Source organism: Oryx dammah, unplaced genomic scaffold (genome assembly GCF_014754425.2).
Source record: "Oryx dammah isolate SB20612 unplaced genomic scaffold, SCBI_Odam_1.1 HiC_scaffold_8, whole genome shotgun sequence".
NCBI classification, from domain to species: domain Eukaryota; kingdom Metazoa; phylum Chordata; class Mammalia; order Artiodactyla; family Bovidae; genus Oryx; species Oryx dammah.
The window spans coordinates 43,349,027-43,375,599 of NW_024070192.1; the positions used below are offsets into that span (position 1 = coordinate 43,349,027).

The following is a 26,573-nucleotide window of genomic DNA, read 5'->3' on the forward strand; positions in this document are numbered from 1 at the left end:
AAGCAAAACATACTATTTTCCAAGTTTGAAATTAGCAGGCAGAAACAGATCAAAGTTGCAATTATTTTCTTTGCTGCCATCTAGTGGTTAAACAGCTTTTCTCAGAGTAATGAAAGGTAAGTTAAAATAGTGAAAGATTCATTGTAAATATTGATTATTTTATATTTTTACCTGTAAAAAACCTAAATCTTTGTAAGTAGGATAAATATAGGAATAACTATTAAATGATCTCAATCATGATATTTTAAAGTAATGTGTTTTTATTGTCTTCTGTCTCTACTATCTCTATCTTAAATCATACTACTATGAATTTTTCAAGCTTCCTAGTTGTTCAGCTTACATCATTTCCTGCTTTCTTTTAATCATTTCTCTCCACTAAAGTTACAGTGAAAAAAGCAAATATTATGCTTTCTGCCCAGCTTAAAATCTTTTGATTGAAATAGCTTTGAGGATAGAGACTAAACTCCTAATAGACCTATAAGGTCATGCAACTTTTGACTCCCACCAATTACCTCTGCAACATCTAGAGTTATATTTGTCTTCTTTACCCTAGTTATGATGGCCTGTCTTTCACTCCCTCTTACTACATTCCTTCCTGCCTGTCTTTGCACTTGCAATTCCTTTGCCTACAGTATGCTTCCCTCTCCTCTTTACATAGTAATTCCTACTAATTCTGAGCTGTTATCACAGCCCTAAGGAAGCATTCCTAATTATACCACATTTTCCTGTTACAGGTGCTCATACCAGCATGTAGCTTCATAGTTCTTTTTCATTTGCAGTTTAAACTTGTTGATCAGATTATTTTTGATGCTGTCCTTTATACCTTTTGTTTTTAATTGAAATTATATATAAAGTTCAAAATGGCCTATTTTCTGATACATAAATACACGCACACATGCATGGGGCTAAGGGTGTTAGCAAAATAAAATAAGGGCATTAGTTGTATTGGCTTCACTTAAATGAACCATATATGCTTGAAATGGAAATAGATTCTTCCAAGTTACAAGGAAGCATTTTAGTCTCTTTAAGTAGGTAGACATTCACATTTATATATACCATTTTACTTTGTATACAGTGTCTTTCTACTGTGAAAAAGCCTGAAGTATGGGTATCTGGAGGCGTGGATTAACATTAACACTAATATTACTAATGTTATGTGAATGTGGTTAGGTCCTTGTATTGGACAAAAGGGCAACACAGGATAACTGTCATTCTCATCAAGCATGCATGTACTTTGCCTTTCCTTGCAATAGTTTTGAGATCCAAAACCGTAAGTTCCAAATCAGAGATATATTATTTAGTCAATGTAGTGTTGCTGAAAAAAAATGTATTTCTCCTATTATTGATATAATTTCTTATGAAAAGCTAGTACCTGGTTTTTGTTTTAATTAGAATTTTCTCTGGATATTATTTACATTAATGAAGAAGTATAGATGTAGATTAAGAGAATTCTTAACAAGAGCAGTTTTTAAAGTTTATTTATTTTAATTGGAGGGTAATTACTTTACAATATTGTGGTGGTTTTTGCTGTGCATTGACATGAATCAGCTACGGGTACACATGTGTCCTCTCATCATCAATCCCCCTCCCATCTCCCTCACAGCAGCTTTTTAACTTTAAAAAACCTTATAGTGTTTATTTTTGAGGTAAAATTCACATATGATGAAATTTGCCTTTTTAAAGTGACAATTCACTGGGTTTTGGTATGTATACAAGGTTGTGTAGCCATCACCACTATCTAGGTCTAGAACATTTTATCACCTCAAAAATAAACCTAAAACCCATTAGCAGTCAGTCTCCATTCCCTCCACCCTTTGGCCCCTGTCCTGTGATTTTGTTTTTAATTGAAATTTGCTTTTTTCTTTGCAGAATCCAAGAAAACAGGGGCCTGAAACCCAAGGCAGTACTGCAGAATTAATTACAGGGCTTGTCCAACTGGTCCCTCAGTCACACATGCCAGAGATTGCTCAGGAAGCAATGGAGGTAAGGGGAAAATGAATTCTAGGCTCTTGAATGTAATATTGTAACTATGTAGATTCTCATTTTTTTAAGTCTGTTCCTTAAAAATTTTTTCCTTAAGAATTTTTTATCCAGTTTTTAATGGTTACTTTCCATTTAGAGTTGCTACAAAATATTGCCTGTATTCCCCATGTTGTACAATACATCCTTGAGCCTACCTTACATCCAGCAGTTTGTACCTTCCACTCCCCAATAGCTGTATTGTCCACCCCCGGAACTCCCTCCACTGGTAACCACTAGTTTGTTCTCTGTATTTGTGAGTCTGCTGCTTTTTTGTTATATTCACTAGTTTGTGGATATTTCAGTTTCCACATGTAAGTGATATCACATGGTCTTTCTCTGACTTATTTCATATAGCATAATGTCCACCAAGTCCGCCTGTGTTGCTGCAAATGGCAAAATTTCTTTCCTTTTTTAATGACTGAGTAGTATTCTATTGTGTGTGTGTGTATGTGCACACACACAGCACATCTTTATACATTCTTGTATATAAAGACACATTCATATGTCCATTGATGGACACTTAGGTTGTTTCTGTATCTTGGGAATTGTAAATAATACTGTTATAAACATTGGGGTGTATATATCTTTTCTAATTAGTGGTTTTAGTTTTTACGGATATGTACCCAGAAGTGGAATTGCTGGGTTATATGGTAGTTCTATTTTTAGTTTTTTTAAAGAACCCCCACACTGTGCTCTACAGTGGCTGTACCAATTTACATTCCTGCCAGCAATGTACAAGCGTTCCCTTTGCTCCATGCTCTTGCTATCATTTGTTACTTGTGTTCTTTTTGATGATAGCCATACTGACAGGTGTGAAGTAACATCTCAAGTGGTTTTGATTTTCATTTCCCTGATGATCAGTGATGTTGAGCATCTTTTCATATGCCTGTTGTCTATTTGTATTCTTCTTTGAAAACCTGTGTATTCAGTTCTTTTGCCCATTTTAAAAAATTGGGTTGTTGGTTTTTTTTTTTTTAAATGTTGAATTGTATGAGCTATTTATGTATGTTGAATGTTAATCTCTTATCAGTCATAATTTGCAAATATTTTCTCCCATTCAGTAGGCTGTTTTTGCATTTTGTCAATGGTTCCCTTTGCTGTGCAAAAGCTTTTAAGTTTAATTAGGTCCAATTTATTTACTTTTGCTTCCCTTGCTTTAGGAGACAGATCTAAAAAAAAATACTGCTACTGTTTATGTCAAAGAGTGCTCTGCTTATATTCCCTCTAGGAGTTTTATGGTTTCTGGTCTTGCATTTAAGTCTTTAATCCATTTTGAGTTTATTTTTATGTATTGTGTTAGAGAATGTTCTAATTTCCTTATTTTATATAAGGAAAATAGCTGTCCAGTTTTCTCATCACCACTTATTGAAGAGGCTGTCTTTTCTTCATTGTGTATCCTTGTCCCCTTTGTCATAGTTTGACCGTAAGTGCATGGATTTATTTTGGGGTCCTCTATCCTGTTCCGTTGATCAGTGTATCTGGTTTTGTGCTAGTTCCATACTGTTTTGATGACTATAGTTTTGTAGTACAGTCCAAGGTCAGGGGGCATGATTCCTCCAGGTCTGTTCTTTCTCAAGTTTGTTTTGGTGTTTTTGGATCCTTTGTGTTTCCATACAAATTTTGAAATTATTTTTTTCTGATTCTCTGAAAAATACCATTGGTATTTTGATAGGGATTGCATTAAATCTCTAGAGTGCTTTGGGTGGTATAGTTATTCCAACAGTATTGATTCTTACACCCCAAGATCATAGTGTATTTATCAATCTGCATGTTATCTTCAATTTCTTTGATCAGTGTCTTTTAGTCTTTTGGAGTATAGGTCTTTAGCCTCCTTAGGTAGGTTTATTCCAAGGTATGTAGCTTGTTTTTGATGCAGTGGTAAATGGGATTGTTTCATGAATTTATCTTTCTAGTATTTCATAATTAGTGTAAAGAAATGTGGCAGATTTCTGTATATTAATTTTGCACCCTGTAACTTTACTGAATTTATTGATGAGTTCTAATAGTTTTTTAGTAGTTGTCTGTAGGATTTTCTATGTGTTTCATGTCATCTGTGAACAGTGACAGTTTTAATCTTCCTTTCCAATTTGGATTTCTTTAATTTTTTTTCTTCTCTGATTGCTTTGACTAGGACTTCCAAACTGTGCTGAATAAAAGTGGCAAGAATGAGCATCCTTGTCTTTTTCCCTTGATTTTACAAGGAAATGCTTTCAGGTTTTCACCATTGAATATGATGTTAGCTGTGGGTCTTTTGTAAATGGCCTTTGTTGAGGTGTGTTCCCTCTATGCCCAGTTTCTAGAGAGTTGTTTTTGATCACAAATTGATGTTGAATTTTATCAAAAGCTTTTTCTGCATCAATTGAGATGGTTGTAGGATTTTTATTTTTTAGTTTGTTAATGTGGTGTATCACATTGGCTGATTTGTAGATATTAAAACATTCTTGCATCCCTGGGATAAATCCCACTTGATCATGGTGTGTGATCCTTTTAATGTATTTTGCTAATTTTTTGCTAATACTTAGTTGAGAATTTTTACATCTGTGTTCATCAGTGATATTGGCCTACAATTTTTTGTGATATATTTGTCTCATTTTGGTATCAAGGTGATGGTAGCTTCGTAAAATGAGGGAGGAAGCAGTCTTTCCTATGCAACAGTTTGGGAAGGATAGGTGTTAGCCCTTCACTAAATGGTAGAATTCACCTGTGAAACCATCTGGTGCTGAGCTTTTGTTTGTTGAGAATTTTTTTATTATTGATTCAATTTCATTACTGGTGATTGGTCTGTTCATATTTTCTATTTCTTCTTGAGTCAGTCTTGAAGATTGTACCTTTCTAGGAATTTGTGTTTTTTTCTAGAGTATCCATTTTATTAACATGTAACTATTCATAGTAATCTCTTATGATCCTTTGTATTTCTGTGATGCCAGAAATACAACTTCATCTTTTTCATTTCTGATTTTATATTTTAGGCCCTCTCCTTTTCTTTCTTGATGAGTCGGGCTAAAAGTGTATCAGTTTTATCTTTTCAAAGAACTACTCTTAGGTTCATTGATCTTTTTTTTTTAGTTTCTATTTAAATATTTCTGCTCTGATCTTTATGATTTTCTTCTACTAACTTTGGGTCTTGTTTGTTCTTTTCATTCCTTTAGGTCTAACTTGTCTATTTCAGATTTTTCCTCTTAGCACTAGGGGGAGTCTTCCCTCTTAGAGCTGCTTATGCTGCATCCCATAGGCTTTGGATCCTTGCATCTTCATTTTCATTTGTCTGCAGGTATCTTTTTATTTCTTTGATTTCTTCAGTAGCCCATTGGTAACTTCCATATGTTTTGCTTTATGTATTTTTTTCCTTGATATCTAGTCTCATAGTGTTGTGGTTGGAAAAGAATCTTGATATGATTTCAGCCTTAAATTTATTGAGACTTATTTTGTGGTCTAGCATGTGATCTATCTTGGAGACTGTTCCATGTACACCTGGAAAGGAGTGTGTATTCTGCTGTTTCGGATGGAATATTTTCTGTATATCTGTTGATCTAGTCTAATGTGTTGTTTAAGGCCAGTGTTCCCTTATTGGCTTTCTGTGTGGATGATCTGTCCATTGATGTAAACGGTGTGTCAAAATCACATACTATTATTGTGTTACTGTCACTTTCTCCCTTTATATCTGTTGATATTTGCTTTATGTATTTAGGTTATTCTCTGTTGGATGATAAAGAGACACATCATATTATTACAAAAGGGTCCAATCCATCCAAAAATAAACCTTTATGGGAGTCTAATAACAAAGATTTAAAATATATAAAGCAAAAATACATAAAATTTCTAAATATATAATATAAAAACATGTAAAAGGACAGATAGACATACATAGTTATAGCGAGATACTTAAGTATACCTTTCTCAATATCTGATAGAATAAGCCAGCAAACAAATAGTAAGGATAGAAGATTTGAAAAACATGATTATCAAATTTGACCTATTTGACACATATGGAGAACTACATTCAGTAAGTGCATTTTATTTTCAAGTACATGTGGGACATTTAGTATATCTTGAGTAAGTGTCATACAAATTCTGAAGGATTCAAATCATTCAGAATTTTTTTATAACTATATTGAAATTAAGCTAGATAGCAAATAACAGAAAGCTTTATGAAATATCAAGTGATTTTGACCCTTGAACAGCATGGGTGTGAACTGTGCAGGTCCAGTTATATGCAGATTTTTTGGACATATTGAAAACATTTTTGTGTATTTGTGACAGTTTGAAAAAACCTGCAGGTGAATTGCTGGCCTTGCAGTATCAAAACAATTAAGAAAAGGTATGCCATGGCATATAATATATCTGGATACCAGTCTATATTATCATTTTGGGGGGATCATTTATTACATCTTTTTGCTTTTTTTAATTGAAATATTACAAAAATTAAAAGAAAATTTTTTTTTGGCTTCCCTGATGGCTCAGTTGGTAAAGAATCCACCTGCAATGCAGGAGACCCCGGTTTGATTCCTGGGTTGGATAGATCTGCTGGAGAAGGGATAGGCTACCCACTCCAGTATTCTTGGGCTTCCCTTGTGGCTCAGCTGGTAAAGAATCTGCCTGCAACACGAGACCTGGTTTTAATCCCTAGGTTGGGAATATCCCTGGAGAAGGGAATGGCTACCCACTCCAGTATTCTGGCCTGGAGAATTCCATGGACCGTGTAGTCCATGGGGGTCATAGTCAGACACGACTGACTTACTTTCACTAATTGAAATATATTTGATTTACAATATGTTAATCTCTGCTATACAGCAAAGTGGTTCAATTTACATATATGCATTATTTTTCTAATATTCTTTTCCATTATGTTTTATCACATAATATTGAATATAGTTTCCTATGCCATACAGTAAACCTTGTTGTTTATCCAAATATTATCATTTACTGTATAAAATATATATAAATGTACTATAAAAAGTTAAAATTTACAAAAGCTTACAGACTGTACATGGTGTCTTTCACAGTCAAAAGAAATGTAAGCAAATGTAAAGATGCAGTATTAAATCATAATTGCATAGAGGATTTCCCTGGCGATTTAGTGATTGAGACTCTGCCCTTCTAATGCAGGGTCTTGGGTTCGATCCCTAGTCAGGGAATTTAAGATCCCATGTGCCACCTGGTGTGGCCAAAAAATAAAAAATCCTAGCTGCATAATGTTAACTGTAGTACATACTATACTACTATAATAACTACATATCTGTGTTTTGTTACTATTGGGTGAGCTCAAGTGTTGTATCTGCTTAAAATGTTCTCTGAGAAGTTTGTCTCTCTCACTAAATTGTATATCAGCAGAAAGTGATCTCTTGGGGTCTCGTGTATTTTTCATCATGTTTGGTGCAGTACCATACCTTGTGACCTACACAAAGTGCACTAGTGATGAGAGCAAAGAAAAGTCATGACATTATAAGAAGTTGAATTGTTTGATATGTGCTATAGATTGAGATATGCAGCTTTGGTTGTCTGCCATTTCAAGATAAATGAATCCAACATACAGACTGTTGAGGGACAAAAATGGAAATTCATGAAGCTATTGCTGCAACTACTCCAGTAGGCATGAAACCTTGTCTTTTTTATTAAATGGCTTTCTCATATTCAAAAGACAACTTTTATGTGGTTGCAGGATTGCTATAAGAAAGGTATACCTATTGACTTCAGTGTGATTTGAGACAAAGTGAAGTCTTTATGTGATGAGTTGAAGCAAAAGGACAGTGGAGGATCTAAAGCTAGACAATGTAATGCCTGCAAAGCATGGCTTCTTAATTTTAGAAAGAGGTTTGGCTTTAAAAATGTCAAGATAAAGGAAAGCAGCTTCTGACCACAAGGCAGCAGATGGGTTCCTAGACTCCATTAAGAAAATTATTGGTGGAAAAGGATATGAGCCTGAACAGGTTTATAATGTGGATTAAAAGTGCCTTATTCTAGTGGGAAAAAAAATGCCACAAAGGATATTTATTAGGAAGAGAAACAAGCACCACGATTTAAGGTAGGAAGGGATAGGCTTACCTCTACTGCTTTGTGCAAATACTGTATGATCAAAACTGCCCTAATCTATAAATCAGGGCTTCTAACTTCCAAGGCTGGAAAGCAAAAGAAAGATACCAGTTGCTAGCCTTTTAGTTGTATAAGAAAGCCTGCACATTGAGGATCATTTTTTGGATTAGTTCCATCAATGCTTTGTTACTGGAGTGAGGAAGTATCTTGCCAGTAATGGACTGCCTTTTAAAATTCTTTTGATACTGGACTGTGCCCCTGGCCACCCAGAACCCCATGAGTTTAACACTGAAGATGTCAAAGTGGTCTCATTGCCCAAAACATGTCTCTAATTCACCTTCTAGATCAGGGGTTCATAAGGACACTTTAGGCTCATTACACATGGTATTCTATGGAAAGGGTTGTCGACACTATGGAAGAGAACCCCAGTAAACAGAACATCATGAAAGCCCGGAAAAATTACACTATCGAAGATGCCATCATTGTTATAGAAAAAGTTGATGCAGCTTGTAAACATGAAGTAAACTTAAAATATTGATAAATACTGTACTGCACTTTAAATGTATTTTCTTTATGATTTCTTAGCAACATTTTGTTTTTACTAGCTTTATTGTTAAAATATAGTAACACTATGACATACAAAAATATGTATTAACAACTCTGTTATTGGTGAGGCTTCCAGTCAATAGTAGACTATCAGTAGTTAACTTGTTAGGCAGTCAAAAGTTATGTGTAAGTTTTTTTAACTGCATGGGGGGTCAGCACCCCTAACCTCCTCATTGTTCAAGAGTCAACTGTACTTTGTTTTTATTCATATTCTGCTAATAAAAGAATAAATTAGTATAGCCATCATTAAAAATTGGTTTGCAGTATCTACAAAAGCTAAATATACACCTTAGCAATTCTCTTCCTAGGTATGTATCCAACAAGTATGTTTACCAAAAGACACATATAAAATATTAATAGCATAATTTATAATATTCCAAAAAGGTGTAATAACATATTAAAAAGCAGAGACATTACTTTGCCAACAAACGTCCATCTAGTCAAGGCTATGGTTTTTCCAGTAGTCATGTATGGATGTGAGAGTTGGACTGTGAAGAAAGCTGAGTGCCCAAGAGTTGATGCTTTTGAACTGTGGTGTTGGAGAAGACTCTTGAGAGTCCCTTGGACTGCAAGGAGATCCAACCAGTCCATTCTAAAGGAAATCTGTCCTGGGTGTTCATTGGAAGGACTGAAGCTGAAGCTGAAACTCCAATACTTTGGCCACCTCATATGAAGAGTTGACTCATTGGAAAAGACCCTGATGCTGGGAAGGATTAGGGGCAGGAGGAGAAGGGGATGACAGAGGATGAGATGGCTGGATGGCATCACCGACTTGATGGACATGAGTTTGAGTGACCTCTGGGAGTTGGTGATGGACAGGGAGGCCTGGCGTGCTGCGATTCATGGGTTCACAAAGAGTCGGACACGACTGAGCGACTGAACTGAACTGAAAAAGCTGTAAACAGCTCAGACATTTACGAACTGTAGAGATAAATGATTTGGATTATTTCATTCCATTGATTACAGCAATGCAAAAAGAATAAGCTAATGCTAAGTGCAAAGCATGCCTGAATCTCACAGACATGATATTGAGTGAAAACAGTCAAACACAAAAGAGAACATGCTGTATGATTCCCTTTATATAAAGTTCAGAAACAGGCAGAGGTATCTACGGCAATAGAAGTCAGAACAGTGGCTGCTTTTGTCAAGAGCTGATGACGGGAAAGGAATGTGCAAAAGGCTTCTGAGTGTTGATACTGTTGGTCTCAGTGTTGGTTATATAGGATATATGCTATTGTGAAAACTCATCAAACTATATATTTAAGATTTAGTGCTTCATTATTTATGATGCTTTATTTTGCCAAAGATGTTTCAGCACTCATTGTTAGATACTCGTTGTTTGTATTAAGTTGTTATAAAAATAACTGTGGTTTTGGACTGTGAATTTTAAATCATTATTGTTGTTGTTTGGTCACTAAGTCACGTCCAGTTGTTTGCGACCCCATGGCTTGCAGCATAGCAGGCTTCCCTGTCATAACAAGGCTCAAACTCATCTTTATTAATCAAAACAGGAACCGTTACAATCTTGTTTGCCAATAAGAAATAAGTTTTTTTATTCCTGTAGCATAAAAATTTGTGCTTCGGGATTTGATGAACTCTTAGAAAGCATTTTCTGCCTCCTGCTGGTTGTGGAAGCATTTTCCCTGCAAAAAGTTGTTGAGTTGCTTTAAGAAGTGGTAGTTGGTTGGCAGGAGGTCAGGTGAATATGGTGGATGAGGCCAAACTTCTTAGCCGAGTTTGTTCAACTTTTGAAGTATTGGTGTGCCGTGTGTATTTAGGCATGGTAGTAGAGAATTGGGCCCATTCTGTTGACCAATACTGGCTACAGATGTTGTAGTTTTTGCTGCATCTCATCAACTTACTGAGCATTCTTCTCAGATGTAATGGTTTCACCAGGATTCAGATAGCTGTGTGGATCAGATAGGGAGCAGACCACCACACAGTGACCATGACCTTTTTTTGGTGCACGTTTGGCTTTGGGAAGTGCTTGAGAGCTTCTAGGTCCAACCTCTGAGCTCGTCATTACCAGTTGTCATATAAAATCCACTTTTCATCGCATGTCACAATCCGATTGTGAAATGGTTCATTGTTTTTGCATAGAATAAGGGAAGGTGACACTTCAAAATGATTTTTTGATTTGCAGTCAGCTCATGAGGCACCCACTTATAGAGCTTTTTCACTTTTCCAATTTGCTTTAAATGCCAATCAGTCATAGAATAGTTGGGTTCTTTGGCAACTCCTCATGTAGTTGTAAGAGGATCAGTTTTGATGATTGCTCTCAGTTGGTCGTTGTCAACGTCTGATGGCCAGCCGCTGCACTCCTCATCTTCAAGGCTCTTGTCTCTTTTGCAAAACCTCTTGAAGCACCCTGCACTGAACATTCATTAGCAGTTCCTGGGCCATATGCATTGTTAATGTTGCAAGTTGTCTCCACTGCTTTACAACCCATTTTGAATGTGAATAAAATAATAACTCAAGTTTGCTTTTTGTCTAACATCATTTCTATAGTCTAAAATAAATATCAACAGCAAGTAATGTTATTAGCAAAAAAACATAAAGCAAGAAATGCACATTAAAATGATGTGTTAACATAACCACATTTATTTAAGAATGTATTCTAATGTCAAACAACAAAGTTCAACAATGTAAAAACCACAATTACTTTTGCACCAAACTAATATTTGTGTGCATTGCTCTTGGTTCTATAAACAGGTATATTCTTTGCATTCTTTTTGGAAAGTTCTTTGACAGTATTTGGCAGGAGCCATACAAATGTCATTTTTTTGGTCCAAATAATTCCATTCCTGTAGTTTTTTAATCCTATGAGTATAAATGAAAAGGAAAAAGCTGCACACATATATGGTTACTGCTCTTAATTATAATAGAACATAAGGGGAAATTTAAGTATTCACTAGTAAGAGAATATGTTCATAGTAAATAACAAGAGGATGATATTTCAGTTTGGTGAACTATTAAGCATCCATTAAACCATGCAGGTCACATAGCAATATGGAAAATTATGAAATGTCAAATGAGTATACTGTTATACAATTTTGTTAAAATTATATGTGGAAAGTTTTAATATTTCAGGATGCATAGTCTCTATGCAATGCAAAAATCTGTTTTCCTCCCCCTTTCTCCTTTTTGAAAAATAATTTGACCTTTCTGTTCTAAGAATTTGTGGCAAACAAGATAACTTCTACTTTTAACTTGTGACCTAGAAGTAAAATGTTGTGTATATTAGTTTTGGAGAGCTCTCCTTCTTTGGGGGTTAATTTTATTTTCCATAGAGTTCTTTGATACTTACTGAAATCATATTATTTGTGTCTTAAAGCAGTTTTTACACATGTATATTGCTATTCTAAATTCATCAGTATTTAACTTATGTGTACATGCCATTTAAAGTAACAGTGAGAGGAATAAAGTGACTTCATTTTGTATATATAATCCCTAGAGATTTGGGTTCGTCAGAGCTTTTCTCTTGTGCCTTACACTGCATGCTGAGGCTATAAGTAAGTAGCACAGTTTGTCAGTATTTGTAAAATAAATACTCCAGTGTTATGTTTACCAAATATTTTTTTGAGTAAGTCTTCTCTCTCTTTTTTTTTAAAATTCAGGCTCTGCTGGTTCTTCATCAGTTAGATAGCATTGATTTGTGGAATCCTGATGCTCCTGTAGAAACATTTTGGGAAATTAGGTATACACACCCTTATTTTTTAATTCAACTTAAATTTTTAATTTTTTTGTCTTTAAATATTAACTCTATATACTTGGTTTATTAACTTTATTCACTTATACTGCCAGATGTTTTATGATTTTGTATTTTATTTGACTTGAAATTATTAGGTTATTTCTTATTTTAACTGTAAGAACATTGTCACAGCAAATTAGAAAATAAGTTTTTAAAAATTGTGCTAAATTTCATTACCCAACCATAAGTACTATTATTTGGTATGTCTTCTGCTATTTCAGATTTTTATATGTTTAAACTGTGTTTTAAATTGATTTTTATCATTTATAAGCTTAGAGTGTTAAAGTTTTAAATATTAATAGTTTGTTTCAGTTTTTTAAACTATAATCTCATGTTTTCAATAATACTGGTGTTTTTTGTGGATGAATTAATATAATGAATATCTGCTTAGAAGGCAAAATTATATGTATATATAATTTTATAATTTATTTCCTTGGTTATATGAATTATTACCTTTCAGTGAGCATAGGGGTAACGCACTGAGGAAAATGTAAGTGTGTAAACCTCAGGTTTTGTTATTATCTTGTAGAACTGGGTACACCAAGTCACTTGGCAGCTGAGTTAAATCCTAGATTCTGGAGCAGTGCTCTTTGATAGTAATGTAATGTGAACCACATATGTAATTTAAATTTTTCTAGTTGCCACATTAAAAAAATAAACAGGTAAAATTAATTTTAATAATATATTTTTAAACCCTGTGTGTGTGTGTATATATATATATATATATAGAATATTTTTAATATGTTGATCAATATAAAAGTTATTAAGAAGATATTTTATGTTCTTTTTTCTAAAGTCTTCAAAATTTGGGGTGTTTCATACTTACAGGACATCTCAGTTTAGAGAAGCCACATTTCAAGTGCACAGTGGCCACATGTGGCTGACTTGTGGTTACTATGTTGGACAGTGCAGCTCTAGAGTAGAAATGAGCAAACTTTTTCTCTAAAGGGCCAAGTAGTCAGTATTTTAGTTTTTGTGGGCCAGATAGCCTCTTTTATAACTGTTTACTTCTGCTCTTGGGACATGAAAGTAGCCATAGACTGTGAGTGAGTGGAGCGTGACCGTGTTCCACTAAAACTTTATTTGCAAAGGCAAATGATGGACTGGATTAGGCCTGCAGGCAGTTGTTTGCTGACCCCTGCTCTAGAGCACTAGATTTAAATAGTCTGTGCTGTACAGATCTATAATTTTTCTTGAGTCCTCTGTGAGGATGAGATGCATGGATGAAGTGGTTGGGGGAGAAGGGGGCTTAGAAGTACTTTTTTTTTTTTAATGTAATCTGCATACTTCCTTTCCTTACAGTGCTGTTAACATTCTGATAACCATTTCTCTAAAATAAATCCTGGAAAGGAAGATAAGCTTCTTTAAACTTTGTCCATTATTAGAGAATGCCATTCTTTTATTCTGACTTTATCTGTATTAGATTGTTTATTGGCAATGCTGGTAACAATGAACTTTGTTTCTGCAGCTCACAAATGCTTTTTTACATTTGCAAGAAATTAACTAGTCATCAAATGCTTAGTAGCACAGAAATTCTCAAATGGTTGCGGGAAATTTTGATCTGCAGGAATAAATTTCTTCTTAAAAATAAGGTAAGCAAAATGACATCTGTTGAAATGGAAGAATATTTGGAATGGTAATGAAAAGAGATTAAGAAAATGTTTATTACCAAATCAAGTCCTTATTCAGCTCCTCTCTCCTGCAAAGTCTTCAGGGGAAATGTACGCGCAGGAGACAATGGCTGAGAAATCAGCACTTTAAGTAAAAATTATTTTGAGCCATTACCCTTAAAGCCACAATCCTGATAAAGTCTAGACGAGTTAAGCAGGATTCTGTGGGGTAGATCTAGGAGGAGTGGGGCCTCTATAACCAAAGAAGATTGAGAAACAACATTTGCTGTCTCTGCTCTCAAGTTCATACATAAGACTTGAATCTGATGTCTAGGCTAGTCCAGAGAATGGTATCTATCTATCTATCTATCAATATATATAAAGAAGCTGAAGGAAAGAGATTGAGGGCCATCAATCTAGGTTTATTTTTATTTCTTTGAGAAAGTTATTACCTCTTGAAGATACCAGAAGTCTTCTTCCTTAGGGTTGAGTGAAAAGTTTTGATTCTGAACTATTGAAGCCTGGTGACAAGATTTTGGTGGCTAGAGAAGAGCCTTAAGTTTCTTTTAACATAAAGTTTCTATAATCAGTCAATTAAAAAGTTCTGTTATGGCATAGTTTTAGGAGTACTTGATTCAATAAGTTTTTATCCATTTCTGGAATGGATAAAATCTATGGGAAATCTTAAATGTATCTAATACATATGCTTTTCAGTGTGCCATGCAGCTTGTTGAATTTTCTTTGTTTAGAAATGAGCTAATGGTGAGTTGGGTTTATTCATATCTGGTTTACCTTCATCTGTTACTATAGTAGAATTTGGCATTATGCCAAAGATAAGGAATGAGATTGGACTTCAGCGTTTCATGCCCTTGCCTATAGTATAATTCTCTAGAGTGCAAGCATTAGTAATCCGGCAGTGAATCTTGTTGTCCTCTGGTTAGTGAAGTCACTCATACTTAGCATATATACCAGTGTTAATTCTGGTCCAGAGGAATTTAATCTCAAAAGAGTCACCTTCCCGTTATCCTGACCGTATTGTATGAGAGGAAATCTTTGTTGTTTTTAACTGAATAAAAAGTACATTATATTTTTCATGTGGTAGATTTATGTTGTTGATGTTTAACTTGTGTCCATGTCAGACCTAGAAATCTTAATTTACATTTCTAGATCTGTTGATTCTGAGTATTTGAAGAGTGGAAAACTGAGAGGAGTTTCAGAGACACTGAGGAAACATTATTTGTACTACTGGGTTTCTAGAGAATGTTTTTCAGTATGAGAGGAGTAGGAATTGGAAGGAGAGGTTTTCCAGGATCATCTCAAACAGAAAGGCAACTCATATAAGTATTTATTTCTCTTGGCTATCAGTGCTTTGAAAAGGCTTACTTATTTTTCCTTTCTAGCAGGCAGATAGAAGTTCCTGTCATTTTCTCATCCTTTATGGAGTAGGATGTGATGTTCCGTCAAGTGGGAATACCAGTCAAATGTCCATGGATCATGATGAATTACTACGCACTTGTGCTCCTGGAACCTCTCTCAGGAAGGGGAAAGGAAATTCATCCATGGTAAGGGACTTCTTTTGTAGTTTTCCTGTATCATCATCTGTGCTCTGTACTTTTTTTCTGAATTAACTTGGGTAAATTTCAACTAGGTAATACAGCCTAATAAAGAACTGCTTAGCTTGTAGTTTCATTACTGCTCTTTGAGGACACTCAGGCAAGTTCCTAACTTATCTGTGTCTCAGTTCCTCAACTTTAAAAGGGTATAATAATTTCTGCTGCAGAATTATTTTGAGAATTAAGTGAGATTATGTGTAAATAGCACTGGATTGAGTATTTGACACTTACAAGTTGTAACTGATAGCTATAATTATTATAACTCTCCGATAAGAAAGATCATTCGTACCCCAGAAGTTTAAACGTTCTATCAACTAAAAAAAAGTACAGATTTACTGGGGAAAAAAGGCATTTTGCTTAATGTTATATGCATTAAGTGTTTTCGTGACTTTTGTGTCCATAATTCCCTTTAAAAATAAATCATAATACTACTGAAAATGTCAGATCATTATAGAATTTCTTTTGCAGACCAAAGCTTTTTTAAATCTCTATTTAAAAAAAAAAAATCTCTATTTTACAATATAATCTTAAGTCAAAGGAAAACAACTACTCAACAGTGTGGTATTTTCTATTGTTCTTAACTACAGAATTTGCATGTTGGCTTATAAAGGAGAATTTCTCTATTTTATGTTTTGAGAATATGTTATCCAGAGCCCAATATACCTTATACAGTCATGTTTAGTTCTTATTCATGTCCTTTCAGTCAGTTTGCAGTATGATTATTTAATTTCTTCCCTCTGGGTGGATAGAATTTCTTGTTACTTGCTCTTCTTTTGTCATTTTTGAGTGACTGAGAAGTGCATTATATTTTTCATTGAGTAGATTTATACTGTGCATATTTTCTTTGTGTTCATATTAGACTTAATCTATATTTATAGAATCTGAAAAAATTGAACAGATACTAGTATTATGTTGGTCCAAATAATTTGAGTTCTCATTCAGTCAAGATATTTTGAGGTATAAAAATTCTGTCATGGTTAAAGGGGAAAAGCTCTTGTGGGTTATTGTATACAGACATCTATGGTACACAGCTTGTTGAATTATTGGATTTTGCAAATAAAATTACGTAAGTTGCAAATATTTGCCTCCCTGCCTTGATCCCAGGATAGTGCAGCAGGGTGCAGTGGAACCCCACCAATATGCCGACAAGCTCAGACCAAACTAGAAGTGGCCCTGTACATGTTCCTGTGGAGCCCCGACACTGAAGCAGTTCTGGTTGCCATGTCCTGTTTTCGTCACCTCTGTGAGGAAGCAGATATCCGGTGTGGGGTGGATGAAGTGTCAGTACACAATTTCTTGCCCAACTATAACACATTCATGGAATTTGCCTCTGTTAGCAATATGATGTCAACAGGTAAATCATGCATAATTTTTTTTTTAACTCAGTCTACCTTGAATCACATACCTGATTACTCTAGAAACATAGGGATATATTTCAGATCAGTACTTCTTTAAGTTAACAGGGCTCATTCAAATACCTTTCCTGAAATCCTTTTTTTCACAAGGTAAGGTGACAGTAAATAGTATTTGGAATAAGTTATTTTCTCACTGAATTTTTAATATGCCATATGCATTTGTTTAAAAACTGACAGTATAAATTGTTCAGTTATAAATTAAACAGTTTACTCTGCCTCAGCTGTATATAGTGAAGTTTTAAAAGCATTAGCACATGTTATGAGTAAGTATAGGTAGAAATAGGTATTTTAGGCCAAGGACATTGTGGAGACCAACTTAAATACCCCTTTCCTGTGAGGATGGTGAAAGGAAGTGTGCAGCTTTACCATCTGAAGTATTCATTCCCCTCCTTTGCCTTTTGGGTTGGGCTTGCCACATTCTCCACTGGCAAGCAGGGCTCTTAAGTGCAATAGGCTAATTTGCTGTTGTCTTGACTTCCCTGGTGGCTCAGATGGTAAAAGCATCTTGCTTACAATGCGGGAGACCTGGGTTCGATCCCTGGGTCGGGAAGATGCTCTGGAGAAGGCAGTGGCACCCCACTCCAGTACTCTTGCCTGGAAAATCCCATGGACAGAGGAGCCTGGTGGGCTACAGTCCACAGGGTCGCAAAGAGTCGGACACGACTGAGCAACTTCACTTTCACTTTCACTTGCTTAGGAAGAGCAGCACTTCAGAAAAGAGTGATGGCACTACTACGGCGAATTGAGCATCCCACTGCAGGAAACACTGAGGTATGTCCTTAGCAACAGAAATACCCTTTCCAGGCCCCCACCTGCAATTTTCGAAGCCTTGGATTTTGTGCATGTGGCCAGGAATAGCTTTAGAAGCAAATCTAAGATGCATATTATAAGTAGGATATTATAATATATACCAAGTTTGAGACCTATTACTGATTGGTTTTTTAGCTGTAGGTTTAAGGTTGCTTTCAAGTGGTAATTACTTTCATTTTAGGCTTGGGAAGATACGCATGCAAAGTGGGAACAAGCTACAAAACTAATCCTCAACTACCCAAAAACCAAAATGGAAGATGGCCAGGTGAGTTTGTGAAGTTGATTTTGTCTGTTGATTGATCTGCTAAATACATGTACTACATACACTTTAGTAATATTTTGTGAGTGACTCTTAGTGTAATAAGTATGTAGATGTCGTAAGACTGATGGTTTAGTTGTGGTTTATCTAAACCTGCACTAAAATGGTAGCCACTAGACACTAGTCAAATTAAAATTTCACTTATAATTAAATATAGTTAAAATTCAGTTTCTCTGTCACAGAGTAGCCACATGTGGAAATTGACTGCTATCTTGGACAGTACAGATATTAAATGTTTCCATCATTGCAGAAATACTGGACAGTTCTGAGCTAGAGATGATTTATGATAGAGACCATTCCTTTCCTCTCTTTCCTTTCTCTTTTTCCATGAGAGTATTGCACAGAATTTTCAGGAAAGGAGTGACAAAAGTAGAGAAAAAGAATTAAAATTGAAACACTACGTCTTACTGTTTTATTAGGTATTCTAATTAAGGGATCTGGTGGCCAGAAGATTGAGCCGTAGGTTAAATGAAATTTTAAAATTTGACCGTTTCACTCATCAACTGTTATCATCTGTTACCCTGGAAATTAACAATTGATATTTCTGTATGTTTGATTTGAAATGGTCATATTGTTCTCATTATTACACGTTTTATAAAAATTCATTAGTCTCCCATTGTTTTTTTCTTGTCATGCTTAATTAGAATAAGAAAAGTTACATTTTTGTGAAGCAAAAATCTGCACCTAATATCATTATTTGAAGATGGACATGTGGCTTTAGAATGAAAGCTTTCTTTTTTCGTGGCTGTTTTGTTGAGATGTAATTCACATACTGTAAAATTCACCTGTTTAAAAATGTATAATTCAGTGGATTTTAATATATTCAAAGTTGTGTAGCCCCCACCACAATTTAATAAATACCCATGCCCTTTAGCTGTCATTCCCTAACCTCCCTCTACACCTCTGCCCCTGGCCCTCAGCAGCCATTAAGCTACTTTCTGTCTGAGTAGACTTGCCAGTTCTGGACATTTCATATAAATAGCATCATGCAATGTGTGGTCAATAGTGATTGGTTTCTTTCACTTGGCATAATGCTTACAAGGTTTATTCATGTAAATCAAAGCTTTTAAAAAGAAATTCGATATTCTGTGTTGACTATATTAGTCTATGATAAAAATATGTTGGTGCCTTAAAAATGTATGTGATAATCTTAAGTTTGGGTTTTTTTTAGTTAAACTTGCTTTGCATCTTTCACATAGTTTTTTTTAATTGTAGGATAACATAAATTTAAAAATATGTGTAAATTGATGTGACAGTGCAAAATATTAGGAGATAAACATACTTGTGCAGTCAGTACCCACATCAAGAAAGAAATCATTACCAGCATCCCAGAAGCTTTCATTGTGCTCCTTCCAGTCACTAACAATCAAGAGTAACTAACCATTATCCTGATTGAATACAGTCATTTTCCTGTTGTTAAACGTATATGAATAGAACAATAGAAGTATACTCTAATATCTGGCTTCTTTCACTCAACATAATGTTTGTGAAATTCAGCCACACTATTCTGTGCAATTCTAGTTCATTTTTTGTTATTGTAATATATTATTTATTCAACAGTTCCTGAATTTAATTTTTCCTTTCTGTACCTTTTTGGCATCAGACAATTATACAAAGACTAGTTTTTTAAAAAATTTATTTATTTTAATTGAAGGATATTACAATATTTTTATTTTGAATAGTGCTGCTATGAACATTCTTGAATGTGTCCTTTGCTGATCTTATAGATGTATTTCTATAAGGCACACACAGTAGAATTGCTGAGTCACAGGATATGTGATGCACCTATGGGAAATATAAATGCATATAATCACATTAAAAAATTGCTTGATAGTTTTACAAAAACTTTTAGAAGACAGCTAACATTTAAAAATGAACTGCTACAACTAAAGATCCTGTTTCCCGCAACTAAAGATCCTGCAGTGAAGATCAAAAATACCTCGTGCCACCACACAACTAAGACCCAGCGCAGCCAGATAAAGAAATAAAATGAACTCTCATAATATCTATGTAAATGATCAAATATCACCTAACCATTAAAAGCTTTCCTCTTAAAGAATGTATAACAAATGAGGCAGTGGATCCACTAACAGGGGTCTATTAATGGTTTCTTATGCTTGCATGAGGGCTGCCCAGTGGCAGTGGTAAAGAATCCACCTACCAGTGAAGGAGACATAAAAGATGCCAGTTCAATCCCTGAGTCCAGAAGATCCCCTGGAGAAGGAAATGGTAACCTGCTCCAGTATTCGTGCCTGGAAAATTCCAAGGACAGAGGAGCCTGGTGGGCTGCAGTCCATGGGGTCACAAAGAGTCAGACGTGACTGAGCACATACATACCTGCATGAACAAGCAGTTTTTTCATTGGAATTCTTCAAATTATAACCCTTTAAAGACCAGAAGTAGGAAATAAACTATTGTACATACTTTTTCTAATTCAATTAGTAAAAAATACTTTGAAGCACCTAAATGTTCAGTAAAATTAGACATTTATATCAAGCCTGGGGAGAGCTAAGCTGAAAATATATAATATAATATGGTATAATATATTCAGCTAATAAGTGAATTCTCTGTGTCAGAGAATGGAACAACATTATCAAAGCAGTGTTAGACAAAGGAAACATGAAAATGACTCAGTGGAATGATTAAAGATCAGGAAACTTGAGCCCCAATAAGAAGTATGTAAATATACAGCAGAATTCAACCTAGAGAAAAAAACCACTAACCTAGTTCTTTATGCAGTATGAAAGTCAAGGTACAAAAGATTCCTCAGGTGAAAGAACAGTACCATTATCAAAATGTTGTATTAGTTTCATTTTAATATCACGTTAATATTTTGCTTCATATATAGTGACACAATTTAAGAACGTTTAACTGTAGATTGAAAACAGAGTAGTCACTACAGTGTTCCTGGAGTCAAGAAGAGAATAAATATTACTGTTACACCTTTGTTTCTGTTAGAGATGATCTGATTAAAAAAGTGTCAAAAAATACTGTTTAAAAATAAGACGGCGATAAAATATGAACCCTGTAAGGGAAATCTTTAAATGTAATATGAAAATCACAATTACAATAAAATAGGTTGATAATGGCACATTAAATGCTATGAATTAACTCCTAGTTGAAAAGAGTACACAAACTGTACTTTGACTATTGCATAAAAATTTTTTTAATTACTATTTACCTGTTTACTAAATTTTTGAGCAACCTTCAGTGAATCTCATTTAGATCTATCTATTGGTAAACCAACATACCAAGGAAGTTTCTCTGCTTTATTTATTGATCCTCCAGAAAGATTTAGCTGCATCATCATCTTGGACTGTATTCTAACAAGATGTTTCCTTTCTTACAGACAATATCCAAATTAACTAATAGTTAATTAAAAGAGTAACTGTTGAATTGATGTTTATGAATTATAGTTCCTTAACTAAGATGTTTATGGTAAATGGATACTACAGTGGCAAGATGTTGTTAGGGGTGAAATGTTAGCTCTGCCTATGAGTTAATTTGAGCTAGCTCCTCTTCACATCCAGACTCTTCACTATCAAAATCAGCCATGTTTTTTTCTGACTTTGCACTAATCTGGCGTCTACCACAGCTGACAGCACCTGCACTTAGCTTGTCATCAGCCATGTGCCCACTGTGGTTCTGAAGCTGAACTTAGTGATGCTGGATTGCCAGCAAGCAAATAATTCATTTCCAGTAGCCTCCCAAGAAAGTCCCCAGTGTGTGTCATACTACAAGATTCCTGAGATGCTTGTGCTGTTTGGGCAGCATTCATTTCCTCTGAAATTCGTTCTGGATCTTCAGAGTGTGAATAGGCATGTAGCATTTGTATTTGATTATCTACTGATGACATTGACTGTTAAAAAGCAGGTCTTTTCCTGTTTCATTGCTTGCTAATAGGCCTTGGGAATTCCCTTAAGCAAAGGCCTGCTTGACTTTCTGTTTCAAAGATCTGTATCACAACTACTTTTAAGAGGATTTTGACCATCATCTTCTTTGAGGGCTTCAGCTCTGCAGTGTCTTCTGATTGACCTCTTGGCAGAGCTGCCAGCTGACTGTCTTGAGTTACTAGAAATCACCTCAATGGTAGATCCATTACTATGCTCACTGTTGCTTCCAGGCCCACTGCCTCCATCTTCCCGACTGTTGGCAGTTTTGTCAGAACTTCTTTGTTTGGATTTCATTGTGTCTGAAAGCTGCTGTTGTGTGTATTTCATTCTTAGTGTGAGTTGCTTATCCATTTCAGTATCATTGCCTCCATTTTGATGAGTTTCACTACTATTTGAAGACCAGCTGCAGGTGTACAGTGTGTTGGAGCTAGTCTTCTGAGCTTTTCTTCCTCTTTCTTATTTTCAATGGGAAGATAAGTATTTAATAAAGATGCAAAAGAGCTGCTTAGTTAGCTGAGCCTTAGCTGCTAATACGCTATCCCATAATGCTTTAATTAACATCAGTGCCAAGTACAATGTCTGTTCGGTACAAACACTTGGCTGAAGACCTGAAACCAGATTAAGAAGATGTCTAAGAGGAGCTGGATCCAAATGCTTGATGAGTAAAGGAAATAAGTCATGTATATACCAACCACAGTGTTTCAGCTCTGCTGCAACCCATATGCAGTCAATATGCTAAGGATTCAGTCATCCTGCTGCTGCTAAAAAATTCAAAGTCACTTGACAGGGTTTGATAATCTCACTATGTAAATTCGGTCCATATATATGCTCTACACTGCTTATAAGCCAGTCTGCAAGTTCTTCTTCAGTGGACCTTCTGTGTCTGATACCAGTGACTCATTATTGCATATATTGTTGAAGGTGTGAAGTTGATTCATTATCTTGAGCCCAACCAACCTCTTAGTCAAACGAGATCACATAAAGTACTTAAATGCAAGATCTAGGCTTACTCTATTTTATCAAATCATAATGTTGTATCCAATGGTTCTTTCACTGTGCTACACTACACATTAAATCATCCATCCTGTGAACCCCACTCTCTTAATTCCTGACCAGGTAGTTTGCATAAATATCTGATAATGTAGGGCCTAAAAGGGACGATGTGCTGCATAACAGCAGAGATATGTAGCCATATCCTAATACTAGATACAACTGTAGTAAATCCATGTACTATAAGAAATGGAAAGTTTTAAGAGTTCCACATTCAAAGCATTCATTCATGTGAGGTCGTTTTCCCCACAGAATAAACATAATGAAGTAAACGCAGTGGTACTTCTACATCATTCATATCACCGATTGTCCCTAGTGTAGCTTTCTTAGGGTGATATATCCCCTATAGTAAGATGACTGTTATGCTTGTAGGCAGTACATAAGGGAAATTGAATTTGAAAAATTTATGCCACACACAGAGTTTTCTTTCTCATCTCCACTCCATAAACTGAAAGGATCAGAATTCCTGGAAGATACCTCCTCTGTCAGATTATAAATTCTTAATTATTTTTTTCTATTGATTTTATCATTCTATACTCCTTCATTACATTCTTTTCTATATTCAGTGGTTTTTTCCACTTGGTTACTCTCATCTTGTCTTGTGGGAATCTTTGTTAATAGTAGTACAACGTTCACACAGCTGGATCCAGAGTTTTTGAACTTGGGCAGTCACTAAGTTATTAAATGCATACCCTACTTGGTTAAAAACCTTCAAATGCTTATATTCCTTGAAGCAGCACAGATATTGCCTCTGTGTCTGGAAGTTGATACAAGCAAATATTTTGAAAGTATGTTCCTTTAAGAACTGCAGTTTATCACCACCTTCTGTATCTGATACTGGATCCATGTATTACTACTACCTTCAGTTCTGTAAATTAAGACTCCTCTGTCCTCAAGCAGTGAGATACCTTGATGTGACTAGAAATTGCAGAGCAAAGACTTGGATTTTTTTTAATGTAAAAAAAATGTTCTCTTGTCACAGAAATGTTGGATAAAAAGTAATTTGTCAAGTCTCTCAACCAATTTAGGTTGAATTCATGCTTTCCATAAAAATTTTGTGTTTAGGCTGCTGAAAGCCTTCACAAGACCATTGTGAAGAGGCGAATGTCTCATGTGAGTGGAGGAGGATCCATAGATTTGTCTGACACGGACTCGCTACAAGAATGGATCAACATGACTGGCTTCCTTTGTGCCCTTGGGGGAGTGTGCTTGCAGCAGAGAAGCAATTCTGGCTTAGCAACCTATAGCCCACCCATGGGCCCTGTCAGTGAACGCAAGGGTTCCATGATTTCAGTGATGTCCTCAGAGGGAAATGCAGATACACCTGTCAGCAAATTTATGGATCGGCTGCTGTCCTTAATGGTCTGTAACCATGAGAAAGTGGGACTTCAAATACGGACCAATGTTAAGGATCTGGTGGGTCTAGAATTGAGTCCTGCTCTTTATCCAATGCTTTTTAACAAACTGAAGAATACCATCAGCAAGTTTTTTGACTCCCAAGGACAGGTAAAGTGTTCTCTTGTTTTATTTTTTACCCTTTCTTGTAAATAATGACTCATTTGAAATAACGAAGCCTTTTTCTTTTAGGTTATGTAATTTTGATACAGGCATGGACTTTCACTTATAATTAAAAAAAATTAGATAAAAACATTGCAAAAAGGAGAATCATCTAATTCAGAAATTAGTTTGCTTTGTAGGGACTCTGGTGCGTGGATGTGCCTGGGGTTAACAATGTCTTGGGCGTGGATGTGAGCATCTGTGTATATCTATGTGCCTGTTTGAATATGTGCCCATGAGTATATTTCTGCATGTGTATGACATTTATCTATGGTCTGTCTGCTGTGCATTGATTCCCAGATCAATCAATTCCCAATGTTTTGTTCTTTGTATAGGTTTTATTGACTGACACCAATACTCAGTTTGTGGAGCAAACCATAGCTATAATGAAGAACTTACTAGATAATCATACCGAAGGCAGCTCTGAACATCTGGGGCAAGCCAGCATTGAAACAATGATGTTAAATCTGGTCAGGTAGGCATTCTATTGAAGTGTAGCAGACACACATTTGCATTGGTAGTTAGCAATAAAATAATTTGCCATCCTTTTCTTTTTTGTACCCAAACCAGGGTATGATAATAAGGTAATTAGAAGTTATATATCTTCTCATATGAGCAAAATGAAAATCTTATAATTTTTATGGTTACATTTAATCATTTTACTTAGTGGTGAAAGCATTTAGAAAACCTTTTCCTTCATTTATATCTGATCACTTTTTTTTTAATGCCCCTGTATCTAAATAGATATGTTCGTGTACTTGGAAATATGGTCCATGCAATTCAAATAAAAACAAAACTGTGTCAGTTAGTCGAGGTAATGATGGCAAGGAGAGATGACCTCTCATTTTGTCAAGAGATGAAATTCAGGTGAGTTCTCAAAGAGCAAAATAAAGTCTTGTAAATTTTACTATGTTTAGTGAAGTACAGAAAAATAGTGGCACCTGGTTATCATGGGAAGCGGGAGAGGTGGAAAAGAAGTGTTTTATGTGTTTTTTTCCTTTAGATCATTTTAAATTTCCCAAAGCTTTGTGCCCATGACAGTGCTCCCTTTTTCTAAAATTATACTACACTTGAACTAAGAATTTGATTCTGTGTCCAACTGATAGCATTGTTGTTGTTCCGTCTCTAAGTCTTGTCCGACTCTGCAGCCCCATGGAGTGCAGCATGCCAGGCTCCTCTGTCCTTCACTGTCTCCTGGAGTTTGCTCACATCCTTGCCCATTAAGTCAGTGAAGCTATCTAATCATCTCATCTGCGGCTGCTCCCTTCTTCTTTCAAAGTCTTTAGCTAAGGGCTAAGGTGGTAGATCAGTATACCAGTTGGTGTTTGTGCCCTTCTCTGTTAGATTTGTGGTAATATCTCTTTCATGAAATTGTCTTATTGGCTGAGTGATTTGGCAAATTACTTGAATTATTACACTTTTAGTCATACAAGAATTTTTACATATGACTTTGAAAAAGCAGTTTCCTTTTTTCTTTTTCTCTCCCATTCTTTAGGAATAAGATGGTAGAATACTTGACAGATTGGGTTATGGGAACATCAAACCAAGCGGCAGATGATGATGTAAAATGTCTTACAAGGTAAAAAAAAAAAAGAGAGAGAGGAAAGAAAAAGACTTTTACATATTAGTAGGTTTACTCTAGGCATTAGTACTACTTATTATAGTATGTGTACATATTAATTTGATTCTTTTTAACTAAAAGATTTTCAGTAAAAAGTGAGTGTTGTTTGGAAAGTTTACGTTGTATATTTAGGAAAGATAGTCTACAGTTGGAAAATAAGATATATAAGGCCTTAGATTGTTTTTATTTTTTGACTGGATAAAGATATTATTTGAAAAACTTAATTGTTTTGCATCTTTCTGAAATGTAATTGCTTAAGATTGCTCTAATGATAAA

The 26,573-nt window shown here is 35.2% G+C and overlaps 1 protein-coding gene across 8 annotated transcripts in view; it reads left to right on the forward strand.

Annotated features, from left to right (window-relative positions):
• NF1 (neurofibromin 1) overlaps positions 1-26,573 on the forward strand; it is a 244,679-nt gene that overhangs the window by 89,972 nt on the left and 128,134 nt on the right. For 7 of the 8 annotated variants that reach the window (XM_040243973.1, XM_040243974.1, XM_040243981.1 and 4 more), the window contains exons 14-24: positions 1,870-1,983; positions 12,276-12,355; positions 13,878-14,001; positions 15,420-15,581; positions 16,737-16,986; positions 17,745-17,818; positions 18,039-18,122; positions 24,185-24,625; positions 25,012-25,151; positions 25,421-25,543; positions 26,172-26,255. In XM_040243973.1, coding sequence (XP_040099907.1) covers positions 1,870-1,983; positions 12,276-12,355; positions 13,878-14,001; positions 15,420-15,581; positions 16,737-16,986; positions 17,745-17,818; positions 18,039-18,122; positions 24,185-24,625; positions 25,012-25,151; positions 25,421-25,543; positions 26,172-26,255 — 1,676 coding nt within the window. The remainder of the gene's footprint in view (positions 1-1,869; positions 1,984-12,275; positions 12,356-13,877; positions 14,002-15,419; positions 15,582-16,736; positions 16,987-17,744; positions 17,819-18,038; positions 18,123-24,184; positions 24,626-25,011; positions 25,152-25,420; positions 25,544-26,171; positions 26,256-26,573) is intronic. The other variant, XM_040243976.1, reaches the window with a different exon arrangement.